Consider the following 19,948-nt stretch of genomic DNA (forward strand, 5'->3'; position numbering starts at 1 on the left):
TTGATTAAAAAAAAATTAGAATTTTTTTAATATTTATTATTTTTTTTTTTTTAGAATTATTAAAATTTATTTAGGATTTGATTAGGATTTAATTAGGATACTTTCAAGAATTACTTAAGAATTCTTTAGTATTTTTAATAAATTCTTTAGGAAATTTTAAAAGATTTTTTTGAAGGATTTTTAAAAGGTTTCTTTATAATTTTTTTGTAATTTTCTAAAAGTATGTATTTAAGGATTCTTTATGATAACTTTATATATTCTTTAGGATTTATTTATTATTTATTTAAATATTTATTATAAGTTTTGAATAATTTTTTTTAAAATTATTTGAGATTTTTTTAATGTTCTTTATAATATCTTTGATATTTTTTATGAATTTTTTAATGATTCTTTTAGGATTTCTTTAAGGTTCTTCAGAATTTAATTAAGATTTATCTATTATTTTTAAGATGAACTTAAGATTTGTTTAGAATTTTATTAGAATTTTGAGGTTCTTTGTTTATTGTAAATATAATTTATTTTTCAAAGCAAAATTCTTAATGCATTTTGAGGTTGATTTTTATATAACACAATATTAATTCTAAAAATAGATAAGAATAATAAAAATAAAAAAAATAAAAAATATCAATAAAATGACTATCTTTTGCATTAGTTTAATTTTGGATATAAAAACATGTTATTTATTTCACAATAGTATAGTATTCTTTGATTTCTTTATTTCCATTTCAATGCCTCTATCTAATATTAACAATTATCAAATCAAAATTTAAAATCTAATATATTTTTTATCATTATTTATTTCTATTTATTTCTTTTTATTTCTTTTTAAATATATCTTTTTAAAATATATATATATATATATATATATTATTGAATAAATTTTAATTATTGATTATATTAACCATATAATTATATACAACCATTGAATGATAAAATAAATTTATTTCTATTAAATTATATTTTATTTATTATAGTATTAAATTTATTTTAATTATAAAATATTATAAAGTAATTTTTAGATGTTTATTATTAAATTTTAAATTTTATATAATTTTTTTTTTATTTTTTATTTTGAAATTAATACTATGATTTTGAAATTTTTATATATGAATTTTGTATTATTAGAAAAATATAACATATGATATTATGAAGATCTTTTCATAATATCAAAAAATATTAGTATTTTATATATTATTAGTGTTATAAAAAATATTTATAAATAAAAAAATCTATAATTAATTTTATATTTCTTACTCAAATAGAAGTAAATAGAAGTAAGCAAAAGTACATAAAACATATTCGGTAGATAACATGTTTCTTAAAAAATCTTCAAGAAACTCTTTAAAATGCAAATTAGATCTTTAAATCCTGTAGATAATCCATATAGCTATTAAAACTTGTCTCAAAATTTTTCTATTTATGTAAATAGGCAATGGAAATGACTTACAACTTAATGCTTGAATAACAAGTCTTGTGATTTTTAAAAAGCTTCTACAAGGTCTTTGTGGTAGCTAGTATATGTAAAAATAAGAGTGACAATACTTTCAATCTTTTCTATGCCTTTCTTATATTTCAATTGTAATTTAAGACTTCCTAATTTCTTTGTATTTAACAAAAACCATTCCAATTATTTTCTACATTATACTTATACCTTATACTTATACCTTTTCTTCTTCTTTTTTCTTTCTTCTTTGATGTTTTATGAATATATTATATTTTGAGATTTTTCTAGACTTAAGTCTTTGAAATTTTCATAAAATTAATACTTATAAAATTAGAGTGTAATCTTTATTAATAAAAAAATAAATAATTTTATTTTTAAAAGTATTAGAGTATTTTAGAAATTATAGATTATTTCTTTTTAATTTGATATTATTTTTAAAATAAAATTTAATTTAATTTATTATTTATTTTATATAAAATCTATCATGTCCTTATAAGTTTAAAAATTTTAGAAGAAATGAAGAATATTATAATATAGATGCATAAACATATGAGATGTTTGATGTTTTTTTACATTAATTTTGTCTACGATTTCAACTAATATGAAAAATAGTTAATCATGAAGACATAAAGATTAAAAGAGTTCTTTCTAATAAATATACAATCTTAAGTAATTTATGCAAGTGAAACAAATATAGAACCAAATTTTTTTGTTTTGGATAAGTTTTATGGTACTAGATCTAAGTTCTAAAGATTCATCAATCAAATACAATTTATTATATAATCTCAACTTCTTAGTTATTCAATCCAAATATCTCAAGTTAAATTATTAAAAATATATTAAGCAGATTTGATCTTTTTTAATTCTAAATATTTTTAAAATAATAGGATCTTATACTAGACAATTTAGATGCATTGTTAGAAAAAAATTGATCTATGTATAATAAATATGATCGAACTTATACAATTATCTACAAATTTCAACTTTCTTGGAAAAGAAATTGATTTTTTTCAATACACATATAATTATTTTAACAATTAGCAATTGATATTAAGTGAGATAATGCCATATTCATCAATCAAATTTTTTACAAGTTATAAAATAATGTGAAGAAATTATTGATTAACTTACTTCACTTTCAAATTATAAATTAAGCTATAAATTTTTCTATTAAATACAACAACAAATTTTTAAATTTTTAATAAAACAAAACCATATATTATTATATTAGTACTTTTTTTAAAATTCTAAAAATAAATATTAAATTTATTTTTATATTAATAAAAAAATATGTTTTTAAAAAATAACCACTTAAATTAGAAGATATAAAATTTTAAAAAATAAAAAATAAAAAAGTATTTGATCTAATATTAAAATAATTATTAACATGGCTAGATGTATTTGAAAAATATAATTTTGGAATATTACAAAAATATCAATCTTATGATCGCTCAATTAACTTTTAAAAATAAACTAAATCTCTTTTTGGACTAATTTATTACAAAACAAACTTGCTGCTTTATAGGGATAGATTGACAAAAACCTTGCAAAGAATTTTATCCAACATTCAAAATTTCTTGCAAGTGTCTCTATCTTCTTTATGAAGAAAATAAATAGAACCTTGCAAATGTCTAAAATTTATTATAGATTCAATAAATTGACCATCAATAATTGTTATTCTTTGTCTTTGATATTGAAGCTTCTTGATTAATTTAATAAAGCTAAAACTTGGAGATCTAAGAATATGCATTAAAATAAAATAAAAATGGGTATTTTACACAACTTAAATAGAATTTTTGTAAAATAACATGTCAAATAACTAATTGTGAATAAATTGTAAGAATGTAAAAAATATTATGTATTAGATAACTTCAAAAATTATATATGATGGCCAATGCTTTTTAGAATTTAAAATTTATTATCAATTCTGTATTAAAAAAAATTCTAAAGTTATAGTTCAACCTACACAATTAACTTGCAAAAACAAACTAGACTAGATTCAAGATGTAGTAGTATTTTAAGGTTTAAAAATAGCTTTTATCTCAATAATTTTTTATGCTATTTGGATTTTTTAAGCCATCTTTTTAAAAAATAATTACTTGATTTTACATTAAATATAATTTATTATAAATAAATAAAAATAATAGATTTTTTTCTAATGCATTTTATTTAAAAAAATTCTTAGCAACAAAAATTAAATATAAGATTTTCAACAAAGACATTGCTGCTATAATCGATTCATTATAATATGAAAACATTATGTAAAAGATCCTTAAAATCTAGTCACAATTTATTCTTATTACAAGAGCTTTAATTATTTTATACCGAAAGGTATCTTATATTATTGCCAAGTCTATAAAAACATATTTTTATTAAAAATATATATATATATATATATATATATATATTATATATTATATATTAGCATAAAAAATAAAACTTGTTAGATGTCTTAACTAGAAATTCTTATCTTAAATTTAAAAAAAGAGATGTTGCATACAATCAACAACAAACTATACTTTTAAAACCAAAGAAATTACATCTTTTAGATATTCAATCAACAATCCTAATTGATTATATTTTTTTAATAAAGTTTGTTGGAATATGTTTATAGACCCTTATTATTTTTGATATTAGATATAACCTTTTTAATAACTCTAAAAATTTTGATTTCAAGAAAAACCTTCTTTATAATAAAAAAAACATCTATATATTCTAAAAAATCAAGTATAATTATATGCACCTCAAGCATTATATGACTTTTTTGGAGTAGAAAATTCTAAATACAATAAGATTTTAGAGCTTATTTTAAAAGGTTTATGATATCATCATGTATAAAAAGCAATCAAAGCATTTATTTTATCTTATGACACTTGTTTTAAACTAAAGACTTCATATTATTGATTTTAGCAACTTCTTCAAATTCTACCTATTCTAAAGCAACCTTGTTCATATGTTTTAGTAGATTTTATTATAAATATTTTATTTACAAATTCTTATATCATAACTTTTATAATGATATATTGTCTAATAAAAATAGTATATTTTTTACTATAAATAAAAACTATTAGAAATAGAGAAATAACTAAAAATAATTTTAAAATATTTATGTATATTATAGAATTCTAATTGAAAATATATTTAATCAATATTTATAGTATATATCAATATATTGGAAGAAAATTTTTAATAATTAAAGATTTATATTAAATTATCATTAGCTTTTTATTTTAAAACCAACATAAAAACGTAATATATAAAACATGTATTATGGTAATATTTGCATTGTACTATAAACTATCATCAAGACAATTGGACAACTCTCTTGCTATTAGAACAATCTTTGTGTAATATTACAAAACATCCATCAATTCAAAAAATTCCACGTTGTTCTATTTCTAATTTAATATTTTTTTTAATTTTTAAAAGTTGAAAATAATTTGGCAATCAAATAACTGAGCTTCTCGTAAAAATGAAGATATAGCTAAAAGAAATTCAAAAACAACAAAAATATAATGCAGATGTTCTTAACATATAACAACCTCTATCCAAAATTGGTGATAAAGTTTACATACTCTATCATGGTAGAACGATTAATTGAGCTTGTTTTAAATTAGATTCTTAAAGTTTTGATCTATTTATTATCAAAAAATTAATTAATTAATTACATTTCAATTGAAATTATTGTAATTAATAAATATTCACCTTCTATTTTATATTCTTCTTCTTATATTTTATACAATGATCAACATACTAAAAAGAAAGCAATTTTATTGACAATAGTGCTTGATTTATTCAATCAACAGCACAAATCATTAGATATATATTTACTTAAATTATAGAATTCTAAAATATGTTCTATATATTTACTTAGATTATAAAATTATAGAATTATAAATTTTTTTATTATTATCATTTATATGTTTAGTTTTTACAAGCATGTGCTCTTTATTATTTCAAAGTTCCACTAGTATTGTCTTTAATTCTCAAGTGTTTGAATTGTTGATCTTTTAATAAAGATGTATTGTAAATGTTTTTGTATATTTTATATATATATATATATATATATAATAGATAATATCTTTCTATCTTACACTATTCTTATACTACTTTTTAAATTTTAAATCTTGCTCTAATCTATTAGTTTGAAATCTTATTATACTCTCTCATTAATATGCAATATTTTTAAAATCTTATGTTATTTTCTCTTATGAAGTAAAATACATAGATTTTGTATTGTTTCTCTTGAGAAGATATGTTTTTAGATCACTCACCATATATTTTGAGAGAAAATACATTAGAATATTATACTATCTTATATAATGAAACAATATTTTTATTTTCTACTTTTGCAAATTTTACATATTAAAATAATACATCTTTTTTTTATAGAATCTTATTGGCATCTTCAATCTTAGATTTATCTTATTACTATTGTACATTTATTTTTGTTGTAGTTTCATTGTACTAAGATATAAGTTTATATTTCTACTTTAACTTTAGTTTTTTTTAATAAAATATTGATATTGAAATAGACTTTTGTGTAATTGCATATTCCATGTAGATACATTTTAAAGATTGTGATTATTAGAGATTGGAACAACAATAAGATTAATAAACTTATGTAGTGTGTTTACATTTTTATAATTCTTTACAATAATTGATTATTACTTGATCTATAATCTAATTCAAATTCTAAGTAAGCTATAATAAATATAATATATTAGAGCTATCTATGAATTTCTGTTAAGGATAAAATCTAAAATTGTGCTATATTTCTAAAAAAATGCACATGTCTTGAAATAACTTATAATTCTATTTACAACTCAAAGAACAATTTCAGGATTCTCAATTGAAAATACAAACTCAAGATTTTGAAGAAGGACTATAAATTGTAAATATAGATTCAAGATTGTTAATTTTTAATTTATTTAGTATATTATTAATATTGATATTATATATATATATATATATATATATATATATTAAATAATAAAATAATTATACATTGTTCAAATGATATTACTCTATATTTCATTAACTATCAATCTCTATTAATCTATATGGATCTAAATTTTATTGATCCATATTCTATTAAAAAAATTATTCTTTGATATTTATAAAATATATCTATGTCTTTGGAATTTTTAAAAAATAAGTGTTTTTTCTAATTAATAATGCATGATCTTATTAAATAAATATATTATCAATATTGCACAAAAAATGACTAAATTAGCTTTTTAATCCATTATAAGAAAAAAAATAAGATAATAAATTATTTTAAAATGAGTTCATTTTTTATAAAAAAAATTAATAATAAAATATTTTAAAATCTTATTATTACTAAATTAAGTAATTTAAAAAAAACTTAAGTTTTATGTATAAAAGACCTTAAAGTGATAAATTTTTGCATTAATAATTATAAGAATAAAACAATAAATAAAAATTCCAATTATTTTTTAAAATATCCAGAAACTAAAGTTTATTAATTATTTTATATTTGATATTATATCAATAATTTATAAATTTATGCAATTTATCTATGATTTATTTTTCATGCCTTAATTGTAACCGTTATGAAAATCAATAGAGCAAGACAAAAAGTATCTTATTACTTATCTCGATAAATTAAGTATTCTTTTATAAGTAGTAACAGAAGAAATAAATATTCTACTCTGATCAATCAATTTTGTAATTTGTGATAATAATCATGGATATGCATTGATTGAAATTCTTTGATTTAAAATGCATAAATGATTACAACTAAGAATTTAAAATCTAAGAATCCATCTTAATAAATTGAAATTGTTCACGTTCTTTTCTAATTAAGTCGAAAACTAAAAAAAATATTCAATTTTATCAACAAATTTATGATGTAAATCGATGTCTTTAAAAAAAAAAAAAAAAAAAAAAAAAAAAAATCTAAGTCCAATGTGCATGAATTGGTTTTCTCTACTCCACAATACGTGGAAACTCTCTACGTCCGGGCAGTCTTGTATCCTGGACTGCCCTATCTACTACGTGTTCACTTGGTCGATCTGTCTGCGAATTTCGCCGGAACCATCTGTGAGCACCCCGAGCTCGCTCATCGCCACCATCGCCTCGCCGAAGTTTCGGTAAAACGCACTGCCCTTGTTGGCGCGCACCACCCCTACGGTGCGCGAGTCATACAGCAGTTCCTGGTCCGAGATCAACACGCCTCTTCCTTGGATGATGTCCTTGAAGTACTGGGTGTCGAATCTCCGCGGGGTGGAATCCAGGGCCACTTTGGTCGAAGTGATCTGTGCATACAGGCACTGCTTCTTCAAGGACGCCGCGAAGCTGGGAGCTAGAGTTGGGTCTACCGGGTTCGTCTGAACGCGGTCGTCGAATGTAAGGCATGGAGCTTTTCCGATGGTGTGGAAACCTGACAGGACTACCATTAGAGAGCGCTCAAGCCCTTCTCCCGGAACCTTGCTACGAGTTGAGACAGGGTCATGTTCGGAAGGTCTAGGTTCACATCCGTTGCCTCCGTGATGAGGGAAATCGTCCCGTCTAGACGCCCAGCGGGCACGCTCCATCGGTAGCCTCCAGTCTGGAGACGCAAGGCGCGATCCACAGGTCAGAAACGAGAGCCTGATAATCAACCGCACAGTATGGGATGTGATGTGCTCCGGGATCGTTCAATGCGACTCGTGTGCGATCAGGCCAAGGTGGGGATCGACATCCGAGCAGCGACGGAACATGGATCCACACGCACTGCCACCTTCACATCCACAAGTCAGGAGGATAGCTTGCCAGTATAACTGAGTCACGGGCGGCGAACTGCAACACATCCGGGGCTGAGACTATGCCTGGGCAAGCCTTCTCCGTAGCCCTTTTTGCGGCGTCGACGGCATCATAGCCATGGAGTCCGCCATTCAATACCGACTTTCGCTCTGTGTTCGGTCCATCTAGCAGCACGAAAGCGTCGCAACCCTGAAGCAGCCCCACACACGAAGATGATTTAGTCACAGTATGAGACATGTATAGAAGATCACTCGGGAACACTGCAATCACAAACCCGTTGCTTCTCAGCTCAAGTGCGTGCGAGTCGTTCTAGCTGGCTGGGGCACTACAAAGCACGACGATCTCTCACCCGCACGAAGCAGTCGTGGAACGCCAGCCGAAGAACTCCGGGTGCAACGGTCATGTTTGTCTTATAGGATTGAGCCATGGACTTGTACACGATGGTCTCGACTTCGGGACAGCTGTTACGATAGAACCCGACCTCCAGTCCCTTGTGAGCTCCTGCTGGGATGATTAAATTCATGACGATGGCGATGGCGATGGCGATCGTGATGAAGATCGCCAGGAAGCCCGTTGAGGCCCACCTCCCCATCGTACCAGAAAGAATCGGTGCACTGATGGGCTGGTGGAAATATGTACAGCATCGAGTTTGTGGCTATCTAGCGCTGATCTCGGAATAAGACGCGCACGGAGGAGCTTCGGAAACTCGGAGCTGCTGATACCCGAAACTGGATTTTGATTCGCTCGCTGTGTTGAACTGGGGTGTCGTTCAACGTGGATCCGCTTTCGCTTCCTGCAGAAACTCCGGGAGTCGTCGGTCGCCGACGGAGGGATGAACGCGAGAGTGCTGACCGAGCTGAAGGTCGAGGTCGATCAGGTGAGAGTGGTGTGGGCTGTGAAGAGACGGGCGCTGCTTCTCATATGGGCATGCGCGTGGTGTTGGGGGAGTGGACAAGTCGAGCGTTTCGGGATGCAAAGAAAACGGCGCATCGCGGGTGACGAGCTTTGCGCGTTCCGATTCCACGGTCAGCGCACGAGACCGCCGTGGCAGCGGGGAGGCTGAGAGTATAACCAATTCGAGTGTGCGAAGGAAATCCCAGGCCGACGCGTGTGCGTACCAGACACTGTTCGTTTGTGGCGTCACAAAAGTTTGGGAGTAGGCGAAGCCGGGACGGGAAAGAGCAGTGAGTGGAGAGAGGCGACGGTTAATCAGTATAAGATCAGTCCGAAGTCATGCGCGAGAAAAGTAGAGGCAGATGTTGTCTGGACCCCTGAACTCATGAGCGGCTGCTGTTCAGGGCGGCGGTCCCCCTAGCGAGTTAGCACTCGCGGAAGCTGAAGAGGATGATGCTCGGAGCCCCCCCTGACAAGTTCTTCACATGCAATTGAATCTCTCATTTCAGTCTCGAAATCACGTTGACACACGGTCTCAATTCTCAATGAGCATATGGGAATATTGGTGTTGAACAATACAGTGTTGTCGGGAGGACTCTGATTGTACGTGTATTTTCCACTCACATAGAATATGCTATTCTCTTTTTATCATGTATCATACAATTCTTAAGAAAATAATAATTAATTAATTAATGAACTTTTGGTTCAAATTTTTACTTGTATTAACTTATGGATCCACTTTAATACGGGTTCTTATACAGTTGTCTTCTAGCTAAGTATTATCATCCTTTGCATTAGCAAGTGGTAAATTCAATAAATGAATCATAGGATATTGAATTGGTTAATTTTGACTTATGATGAAATCATGTGATTAGTTTTCATCGAGGGGGTGTCCACCAATCATTTTTTTTTGCAAAAATAATGAAACACAATCATGTTCTTTGTAAATTAGTATCAACTCATGTATCCAATCCTCTGCTCACCTAATTCACTTCTGTTCTTTCTCTTATTGTTTTAATTTATTGTATCAGTTCTTACATGAGTTAATTTGTGATAGCCAATGAAATTCATTCAACTATCAGATATTATAGATTATTAATCATGCATCATATAACAAAGTTTGTGCCCCAAATTTTGATTAAAAGTTGGAGGTTATTAGTTTTTAGGGAGTGAATTATCAAGAAAAAAATTGTGAGTTTTTGATTAAAATAAAACTTCAGCTTCAGTTATTTTGTAATTGCTGTCAGAAAATAAGACTATAAGAGTATTGGAATGCGAAATAATTGACAACTTAAAAATAAAAAGAGTTTTTTTTAGTTAGTTATTTTTGAGATGTAAAATAAAAAATAACAATTATCATACATTAGACCAATAATTTGTTTAATTAGAAATATTTTTTATTTAGATTTTAAAAAAATAATATGAGTTGTCTCTAATACATCTCATTTATTATTTAGTACTTAACTTGCTATAAAAGCTAGAGTTGATATTAAAATATTTAAATTTTTATAGTTCTAAAATTAAAAAAAGAATATAACTCTACCTAAACCTTTTAATTAAAACCAAACTAATGTAATTAATTGAACTAATAAGAGGATTTTGTACTAGTAAAATATCTTTATTTCTTTTCAAATTTTATACTAATAATATAAAATAAAAATTAGTCTAAAATAACTAATTTATAAATCTAAAAAATAAAAATATTTATATATTAATTTATAATAGGAATTATATGTATATGTATATATAGAGAGAGAGAAACCTTAGTAAAAATAAAATATAATAAACCATAAGAAAATAACTGAAAGTATAATATTTACTAAAAGTATATAAAATAATTAGCAAATTTTATATAATTTACATAAACTAAGCAAAATTGATGCGGACAAAAATATTTTGGAAAGATTCAATTATTTTAAAGATATAAAAAATTATTAATATTTATTATCATAAGAAAATTAAACTTTTTTTTATTAAATCATTGATAGAACGTCAAATAAAAATACTAAAAAAAAATTTGTTCCAATTATACAGAAAATATGTTTAAAATTAGCATTTCTTATTTTATTCTTATAATAATTAGTGTAAGAATATGTCAATTTAAGTTCTTTTATACATAAAAATTAAATTACTAATAAACATTATCTAATTCAGTGTTAATAAGATTTTTAAAAACCGTATTATTTATTTATTTTACATATAATGTACTTATTTTTTAATATATATTATTTAATATGGTTTAAGAATTTAATTTCTTCATTTTTGTGATATATTAACTATATATTTATAAATAAGATCATGCATTAATGATTAGAAAAAATCATTATTTTTCATAAATTCTAAAGATATAAATATATCATATAAATATGAAAGAATAAGTTTTTAATATAGAATTTTCATGAAATAAATTATAGATAAAAAATTGAAGGAAATATAATTATTTTATGATTATATATATATATATATATATATATATATTTATATATATATATTTATATATATATATTTATTTATATACATGTATATTATGTTAAATAGATTAAAAATTAAGAATCTTAAATCTATAATTACAATTTATAGAACTTCTTGTTCAAAATCTTGAGTTTGTATTTTGCAATTAAAGCTCTTAAAATTGTACTTTGAGTTGTGAATAAAATCATAAATTATTTTATCATAGGTACATTTTATAGAAATAAAGCATAATTTTGGATGATATCTTTGACAAAAATCCATAGACAGCTCTAATAGATTGTGTTCACTATAGCTACTTAAGATTTGAATTAGCTTGTAGATGAAATAGCAATCAATTCTTGCAAAGAAATGTAAAAATGCAAACACTCTACATAAGTTTGTTTACATTGTTGTACCAACTTCCAATAGTCACAATCTTTAAAATATATCTACATAGAATATGCTATTACAAAAAAGTCATTTGTAATGTCAATGTCTTTTTAATTTGCAAAATTTACAAAAACAAAAAATAAAATATTATTTCTTAAAAGAAGGAAGTGCAATATTATAATCTATTTTTTTATCAAAAAGTATGGTGTGTGATCTAAAAACATATCTTTTCAAGAGAAATAATACAAAATCCATCTATGTTGTTTCACAAAGAAAGAATAAAGTAAGATTTTAAAATATTGCATATAATAATAGAGTAGAATAAGATTTGAAACTCATATATTAATGGAAGATTTAAAATTGAGAGAGTAGTACAAGATAAAAATATATTATCCATTAAAAGAAAGTAATCCAAAACATACAAAACAAAATTGACAACACATTTGTATTGAACAATTAACAATTCAAACATTTAAAAATTAAAGACAACACTAATAGAACTTTGAAATAATACATAACATAAGGTTGTAAAAATTGAACACAAAGATGACAAAAACAACAAAATCTAGGCATTCCATTATTTAAGTAAATATAAATATAATGATTTGTGTTGTTGACTCAATAATTCAAGTGTTATTGTCAATAAAATTTGATACTTGTTAATACTTGTCCTTGGCTTGCAACCAATCCCAAGCCACCAAAAATAGCAAAGAGTGAGACTAAACTAGATAGTTATCAATATTCAGCAAACATCAACAAAACTTTGAAACAAGAGGGGAGCATTATGATGGGGCTCCAATGAAGAATCTCCTCCCCCCTTCTACTTGCATGGCATTGTAAAGGATGTGACCAACTTCAAAAGATTATATTATGCAAGTGGAAACCCATATTGTTGGCCACAAAAAAAAGTAGACAACGACAAATATGGGTTAATTTATTTATTTGTTGGGAACTTCCAAACTCCACTCCTAATGATCTTGCAATGCTATTCTTTGCAATCTACAACAACAACATGCAAATTTTGATCTTTAATTGATCAAAAGTTGAATTAGTGCTTCACTTTTGATGAAAACAATGAGATAGGTTTTTGTTTCCTTTGGTTTATCCCTCCTAAACTGTTTTATATAAAAGATTCTTTTATATTATATTTTTGTTGATCCAGTAGCAGTCCGCAGGGGCATCTCGAGCATGTTAGGTGCTTAGAGTTCATCCGACGGATGTACCACGGACACTGAGTCCCCATGTCCAAAGCGGGGGTTTTTGGGTTTAAGATTTAACCGTAGTGCCGGCGATCCATCGCGGATGGTGGTCAAGGTTGCCAAGGGACAACAAATGGCTACTGACACATGCAACCAAATCAGCGCTTGCATGTAACGCACATGTTTGTTCCATCCACTATCATGTCACAGATCGGTGCCGAAGCTTTCAAAACTGAAAACACCATGAAACCAGCATTCCCTGTCGGTGATGCATCAGCTCCATATTACAAAAATCTGGGGCATGGAAAATTTGGGTGATGGGTTTACAGAGCGAGCTCGGTAGAGCACTGTATGCAACAGCAGCAGAGTTGGAAACCTTATCTGGATCCCTCACATCCGGTTCCCGCGAGAACGGGGCCTTTTTCCGGGAGTTCGAGTGGGGTGGGAACTTCGTCTCTTTCCTGAGATTTTATGGTTTGTGGGAGATATTCGTGTCTCACTGTGTCTCATTGTTGTGCTGCAGCCCAGGATTGGGGCTATGGTGCATGGAGCTTGCTTTGATGGGTCCCGTGCCCAGCTACCGCTTGCTGCACTCTCTGTTCTTGCCTCCTCTCCCCTACCCTTCCACCATATGCCTCACAGCTCGAAGAGCTAGCAAATGCACTCCCATTTGGAGAGCTTCGTCTGTGGTGGAGATATGTGGACGACCATGTGACCAGGGCTACTTGGCCGTGCCTGGACGCGTAGGGATGTTTAGCGTCCGTTGTGGGATGCGATTTTACGGTGGTTTTGGCCGCGGGCCTGTGGGGGATGTAGCCCGGAGTGGAGTCACGTGCATTAGAAACTCCAGGACAGATCATGGTGTTGTTGGCAGCTCCTGGACCAAAGAAAGTGATGGTTCCGCTTCAGTCAAGGGCGCTGGTATGGAGCAAGAGAGGACTGATAGAAGATCTTCGCCCTCGAAATCTGCTGGTAGGTGTCTGAATTATGAATCCTTAATCCTGGTCGCACACTCCTCACTTGTCGAAAAGGTTGGAGGAGATAGCAGGGTTTAAGCTTTGAGAGTTGTTTGTGCATTGTTTTCGGAATGTACATTGGATTCAAACAAAGAATTTGTGACGGGCAATTCGAGCTTTGGATTGTGATGGGATAAGATTGGTGAGTTATTACATGCGAATGATAATCTAATTACAGCGCACACTTCGCAGCCTCAAATTACGAAAGAGTCAGCCAAAGAGTGCTGGGTAGCTGAGCACCTTATAGTATTCCGAGTATTTCAATTTTCCTGAGTTTCTTCCTGGGTTTTATGCCGCACCTGATCTTTTCTTCATAAGAAAATGAGATGCTTAATATTGAAAGGAGTTGACTTAAATTTCCGTTGAATTATCCAAGTACATGACTTAATAGATGCGGCTGCAAGGGTTTTCTGGAGTCCCTTGTCATGCTAAGCTGCTGAAGAAATTGGATGCTTTGTTCCCAAAATGATTGGGTTTTGTGCATACTTCATTCGAACTTCGAGTTCCTGTATGAGAAGCCGATGTGTATTTGTCTGTGCAGAGAGTTGTGACCTGCATTTTTCGATAGTATTTGAGATATATGGTGCCGCTTACTGCTGTTGCTGCGTCACTTGCGAGGTCTTAGTTGAAGGGTTTAGGGTTTTAGGGTTTTAGGGGCTTGATGTAGGTCATATCTGGGAGTTGGAATGATTCTGTTTTGCGGATCCATTATCTGTTTGGGCGTCATTGGCGATGCGCACCTCCCTATACAATTCGAAATTGGCACTAATAGGAATTACTATGTAGCTTGTCGATGAGTCTGATACTCGTGATATGAAAGACCATCTCAGTACATAACCAATGGAATATCAATGGTTTGTTATAGATTTTCACGTGTGATTTCAGGAAATGTGAACAATAACACAGAGGACAACAAGGACTCAAGCCACAGGACTAAGCAAAACTTTGGCAAGCCCAGGTCCAAATTCGATGCTCCCAGGTCCAGGCCGGAGCATAGCGGTCGAGCGCAGCATTCAAGCAGCCGTTCGTACAATTCTAGTAGTCGAGCAAAATCGTCTGGTATACCCTTTTTGTCTGTTTGCCTACTTGTAGTATACATGAGTTAATTCATACAGCTTGGTACTTCACCTTTTGGGTACCTCTTCATTTGATGCATTATTTACTGTAGTTGGCATGTCTCAAAGAGCGGGTGCAGGGTACAGATGGAAGAGATGTGCGTATTGATAGTAAAACAAGTATGGCTCAGAATGGCAAAAATCATGGAACACCTGATTCCAGTTATGCAAAGGGTGGCAAGCAGCCCCGGGCTAAGAATAAACAATATGCACCTGAGCAGGACCTTCGCAGAGCGCTTGATATGTGCTCAAAACATGCAGATGTGAAGCAGGCATTAGAGATTTACGACAAAACCTGCAAGGAAGGCAAAATAGCTTTTAATCAATATAACTACAACATTATACTATACCTGTGTTCCTCAGCTGCAACTGATTCGTTGAAGCCGCAGAAAAGTGGCAACGAAAGACGAGGTGAGTAAAAGTTCACTTTATTGTGCCAATTAATCATCTCGTGTAGCAATCACCCTTGTCGTAGGTTGTTAATTTACTGCAATTACAGAATTTTCTGTTTACTTAAAGTAGTATACTTTATTAGTATCATTTCTTACAAATGTAGGCTCTCTAGGTTAAGCCAAGAAGACTATTGGGCGTCTTTGATGATAATAGTGATTGTGTGCACGAAACTGAAATGTGTACCAGGGAGTGAGCAGGTGAATCACAATCGCGGTCCCCTTGATCTTAGCGGCATAGTCGAATCCAAGAATGAGGCACTTACTGAGCCAAAGAAATTGGAGGAAGAGCAAAGGATTTTATACATGAAACGAGGGTTTGAGGTTTATGAAGCGATGAAATCTCAAGGTGTGCCTCCAAACGAAGCCACGTTTACTGCCGTAGCTCGACTTGCTGTCGCCAAGGAGGATGGAGATCTTGCCTTTGATATGGTCAAGCAGATGGCAGAAGCTAATCTGTCTCCCCGGTAAACGTTGTGTGCCTCGATTCACAATTATTTCTACAGACTGCTTAATAATGATTTAAATGCATAGAATTACAGGATGCGAGCAGCATCATAGTTTAACCAGTGCTTCTAGGCTGCATACGTTGCATACACCTCATTCTATATACTGTGAGGTTACCAAATTAGGGGTTTTTAGAACTCCATTTTTTCATGTGCCTTCTTATTATTATTGAAGAGTTAGTTGCCAAGATAGATTTGCAAGCTGATCACGTTCAAGTGCCCAGGTTCCTACGGAATGTATGTGCCCTAGAACTATGTGTAGTTTTGTGATTTCTGACTTTATTTTTGTTGCTGCAGCTTAAGGTCATATGCCCCAGCTTTATACACCTATTGCAAATTGAAGAATCATAAGAAGGCTTTCGAGGTTGACGACCACATGAAAAAAAGTGGTGTCGCTCTAGAAGAAAGTGAACTAGAAGCATTGTTGAAGGTAAGTGTAGGTGCAGGGCTTGAGGACAAAGTGTACTCTCTCCTGCATCGTTTACGGACAACAGTGAGGGATGTCTCTCCATCCGCTGTGGAGGTGATTCAGCAATGGTTCACAAGCAGTGCTGCTGCAACTGCTGGCAAATCAAATTGGGAACATCTTCCAGGTCCAGAGTATGTTAAGAAAGCCACTGAAAGCTGTGGAGGCGGGTGGCATGGATTAGGATGGCTCGGGAGGGGCACTTGGGAAGTTAAGTCCAGTGTTGTTGATGATCACGGTGTTTGTCAGGAATGTGGGGAGCCTTTGGCTACAATTGACCTTGATCCACAGGAAACAGAGATGTTTGCGCAGTCTTTGTCAAGGATGGCGTGTCAGCGAGAGGCTAAAAACAACGAATTCAAGAAATTCCAAGTACGAGTTAGTTTCACAGAAATTATTTTTACGTTTTGAAATCTGTCTTCTGGAAGTGCTAAGTCTGGAGCTTTTGATACAATTATTTTTCCATGCTGTAGCTCAGAATTTTGGTGTTTTAAGAGCAGACTGGTAACCATTATTTTATTTTATTTTATTTTATTGTTTGGAGATGGGGGGGGGGTTTAATAGGGATAACATGTTGCGTCTTGAATGTCACAAATTTCCATATAAAATATGTTTTCATCTTGTATGGGATTCTGAGATGGTGATCATCCACTTCACAGAAAAGTACAAATTGCTTCCAAAGCGTGGCAGAATATTGTCAAGATTATTCCGTGGTGTTGCGTATTTTTATAGTTTAGTTGCCTGCAGGCTGGTTATGAATTTGTCTGAGGATAATAACGCTTAGTTTTGGATATTATTTGTGAACTTTCCTACAGGGATGGCTTGATCGGCACGGACCCTTTGATGCTATTGTGGATGGAGCTAATGTGGGTCTTTACAATTCAAATACTCCAAATGGCGGCTTTAATTTCTACCAGGTAGATTTGATAGTGATCATTCAAGGATATTGTGCAGTTTGCTTAGAAGGTTTAAATTGATTATCTTGTAGTATTTTGATTCAATGCCAATGACAACAGTGGTATCATAAGGTGAATTTCCACATGATGGCATGCGGATAATTTATGTGCATCTTCAATCGCATGATCTCACAACTCAAACTTTTATGCAGCTGAACAGCGTGGTGACTGGGATTCAAAAGAGGTTAGGATTGAAGAGAGAACCACTTATTTTGTTACATCACAGACGAACGAAAGGCGGACCAGCAGATTCTTCATTTGCTGCAAGGATGCTTAGTAACTGGAAGGAAAACAACTCCATTTATACCACCCCGACTGGGTCCAACGATGATTGGTATGTGTGAACATGTTTCTCATCTTATTTGTTCTTCGTTAACAGCTAGCAGATACTCTTCAGAGGCTCATGAACGTCATCGTGGGCTGGTTGCTCATCTTCTGGACGAAGTTTCAACTATAATCGTTTGTTTTAATGTAGTGATTCCATCATTGATATCGAGCTTGGCATGCTGCAGGTATTGGCTGTATGCAGCAGTACGGTTCAGGTGTGTGCTTGTGACAAATGATGAGATGCGAGACCACTTATTTTCCCTTCTAGGAAATGATTTTTTCCCAAAATGGAAGGAACGCCATCAGGTAGTGGATTGATGGATTGTTGGATCCGACGACATTTTGATTTCTTCCAGTGCTAACTCCAACGCTGCAATCCCGTTTCAACTTTATTCTGCTTAGGACCGCGAGATTATAGCGATTTACTTACACGATGAGTTGCTTCACGGGTTTTCAGGTTCGTTATACGATCAACAGGGAGGGCCTTGTTTTTCATATGCCACCGCCATTCTCTACTGTGATTCAGGTACAAGTCTCTGCATTGGTCTTTCTTGTCATCAAATAATTTTTGGCTCATCATACTGGCATAGATCTAGGTTAATTATTGTCGTGATTTTAACTGCGTATAAAGTGCGATCTTCTGATAATGCATTTGGTAACTACATGGTCATCCAGGAATCTCATAAAGGATCATGGCATGTTCCAAAAAGTGGTAAGAATGATGAGGACGTGTTGGTGCCCAGGGAGTGGTTGTGTGTAACACGAACTGGTCACTTGGCTCGTAGTGACACGAAATCAGAGGAAGAAATGATTGCTAGTCCCAACATCACACGAGAATCATCTCTAAGTGAGGTCCAGGCAGAAGCGGCAATTAATTCAGAATTGAAGGGCATTTCTGTTCCTAGTGAGGGAATTCAATCTCCTAAACCACGCAAGTCACGCAAGTCTACTTCCAAATCATTATCCAAGTCTTCTCCTGAGTCTTCCGCTTTTAAATCATCAGAGGATGGAAAACTTGCAGGTAATATAGAAAATGAGGTCGTGCAGCTTGCAACTAAGGTTGAAAAGCTTGCAGGTGATATAGAAAATGAGGTTGTGCAGCTTACAACGAAGGTTGAAAAGCTTGTAAGTGAGGTTCAGGCTCAGACTGAGACTATTTTAGAATCCAAGGATGTTACTATCTCTGGTGAGGAAATACAATCTCCTAAACCACGGAAGTCACGCAAGTCTTCTTCCAAAGCATCGTCTAAGTCCTTAATACATCATCCATCAGAGACTGGAATGCTTGAAGAACAGTCTACTGCTCCACAGAAAAGGCGATCGATATCGAAGAAGGCACGTTCACCCAAGTCCGCTTTGTTACAAAAACTTGAAGCGGCAGATGAGGATAGCTCTGGAAAGCCCATAGATTTTCAAATTTAATATCATAGCTGAAGTTCATCAGAGGCAATCCGTTGTTTCATTCTGAAAAATCAGTGGAGCATTATACTGCACCAGATGATTCTAGAAACGTAACAGCGATGTGGCTGAAAAGCATGAAGTTTCGACTTTGGTTTGAAACCTGTGAGAAAGCATTCATCTGTAGAAACAAGTTAGGAAGCCGCTAGTAGTGATGGAATTTGTAGAAATCTTTGAAAACATATGATTTTTACATAAGTGTTGTGGGGTTTGGTCGAGTGTCTTTAATTTCGAGAGCATTTTCAAGGCTTTTGATTTCATATTAGATGGATTGCGTGTCTTATCTTTAGCTACTTTGAGGCAATGTATAAATGTAGGTGTTGGATAAAAGACGAGGCTGGAATCTTCCCAGCCCAGCTTAACTAACCTCCAAGACTTTCGATGCATTGTTACTAGCAACAGAACTGCTGGTCTTATGTCCTAACTTGGGACAAATATGAAAATGAATTCTACGACTGCACCCTGAAGATCAATAGGAAACAAAGGGTGAAAAGAACACAACCAATATG

At 31.6% G+C, this 19,948-nt stretch overlaps 2 protein-coding genes across 2 annotated transcripts; one reads left to right on the forward strand and one right to left on the reverse strand.

The window, feature by feature from the left end:
* Window positions 1–7,461: 7,461 nt before the first annotated feature.
* Window positions 7,462–8,735, reverse strand: LOC112287377 (peroxidase 25-like). Its single transcript, XM_090253945.1, has 3 exons — window positions 8,562–8,735; window positions 8,202–8,401; window positions 7,462–8,059 (listed from the first exon to the last, which is right to left on the reverse strand). Exons 1-3 carry the CDS (start codon window positions 8,733–8,735, stop codon window positions 7,462–7,464), a joined length of 972 nt encoding a protein of 323 aa, XP_090110071.1.
* Window positions 8,736–13,489: 4,754 nt separating this feature from the next.
* Window positions 13,490–19,688, forward strand: LOC112287980 (uncharacterized). The gene is made up of 10 exons (XM_024531685.2): window positions 13,490–14,118; window positions 15,048–15,221; window positions 15,347–15,688; window positions 15,917–16,193; window positions 16,530–17,070; window positions 17,514–17,615; window positions 17,807–17,988; window positions 18,167–18,287; window positions 18,439–18,507; window positions 18,657–19,688. The coding sequence occupies exons 1-10, from the start codon at window positions 13,692–13,694 to the stop codon at window positions 19,401–19,403; spliced, it is 2,982 nt and encodes a 993-aa protein (XP_024387453.2). The 5' UTR covers window positions 13,490–13,691; the 3' UTR covers window positions 19,404–19,688.
* Window positions 19,689–19,948: the final 260 nt, after the last annotated feature.

Source organism: Physcomitrium patens, chromosome 10 (assembly GCF_059467195.1).
Source record: "Physcomitrium patens ecotype Gransden chromosome 10, ASM5946719v1, whole genome shotgun sequence".
Classification (NCBI taxonomy): Eukaryota; Viridiplantae; Streptophyta; class Bryopsida; order Funariales; family Funariaceae; genus Physcomitrium; species Physcomitrium patens.

Bases quoted from the DNA above. Each gene is read 5' to 3' on its own strand.
- LOC112287377 (XM_090253945.1), bottom strand. From the start codon at position 8,735: ATGAATTTAATCATCCCAGCAGGAGCTCACAAGGGACTGGAGGTCGGG. The intron at 8,402-8,561 runs GTGAGAGATCGT...GGGCTGCTTCAG, and splicing joins TCCACGACTGCTTCGTGCGG to GGTTGCGACGCTTTCGTGCT. The intron at 8,060-8,201 runs GTGGATGTGAAG...GTTGATTATCAG, and splicing joins GCAAGCTATCCTCCTGACTT to GCTCTCGTTTCTGACCTGTG.
- LOC112287980 (XM_024531685.2), top strand. From the start codon at position 13,692: ATGGAGCTTGCTTTGATGGGTCCCGTGCCCAGCTACCGCTTGCTGCAC. The intron at 14,119-15,047 runs GTAGGTGTCTGA...GTGTGATTTCAG, and splicing joins TTCGCCCTCGAAATCTGCTG to GAAATGTGAACAATAACACA. The intron at 17,989-18,166 runs GTATGTGTGAAC...GGCATGCTGCAG, and splicing joins ACTGGGTCCAACGATGATTG to GTATTGGCTGTATGCAGCAG.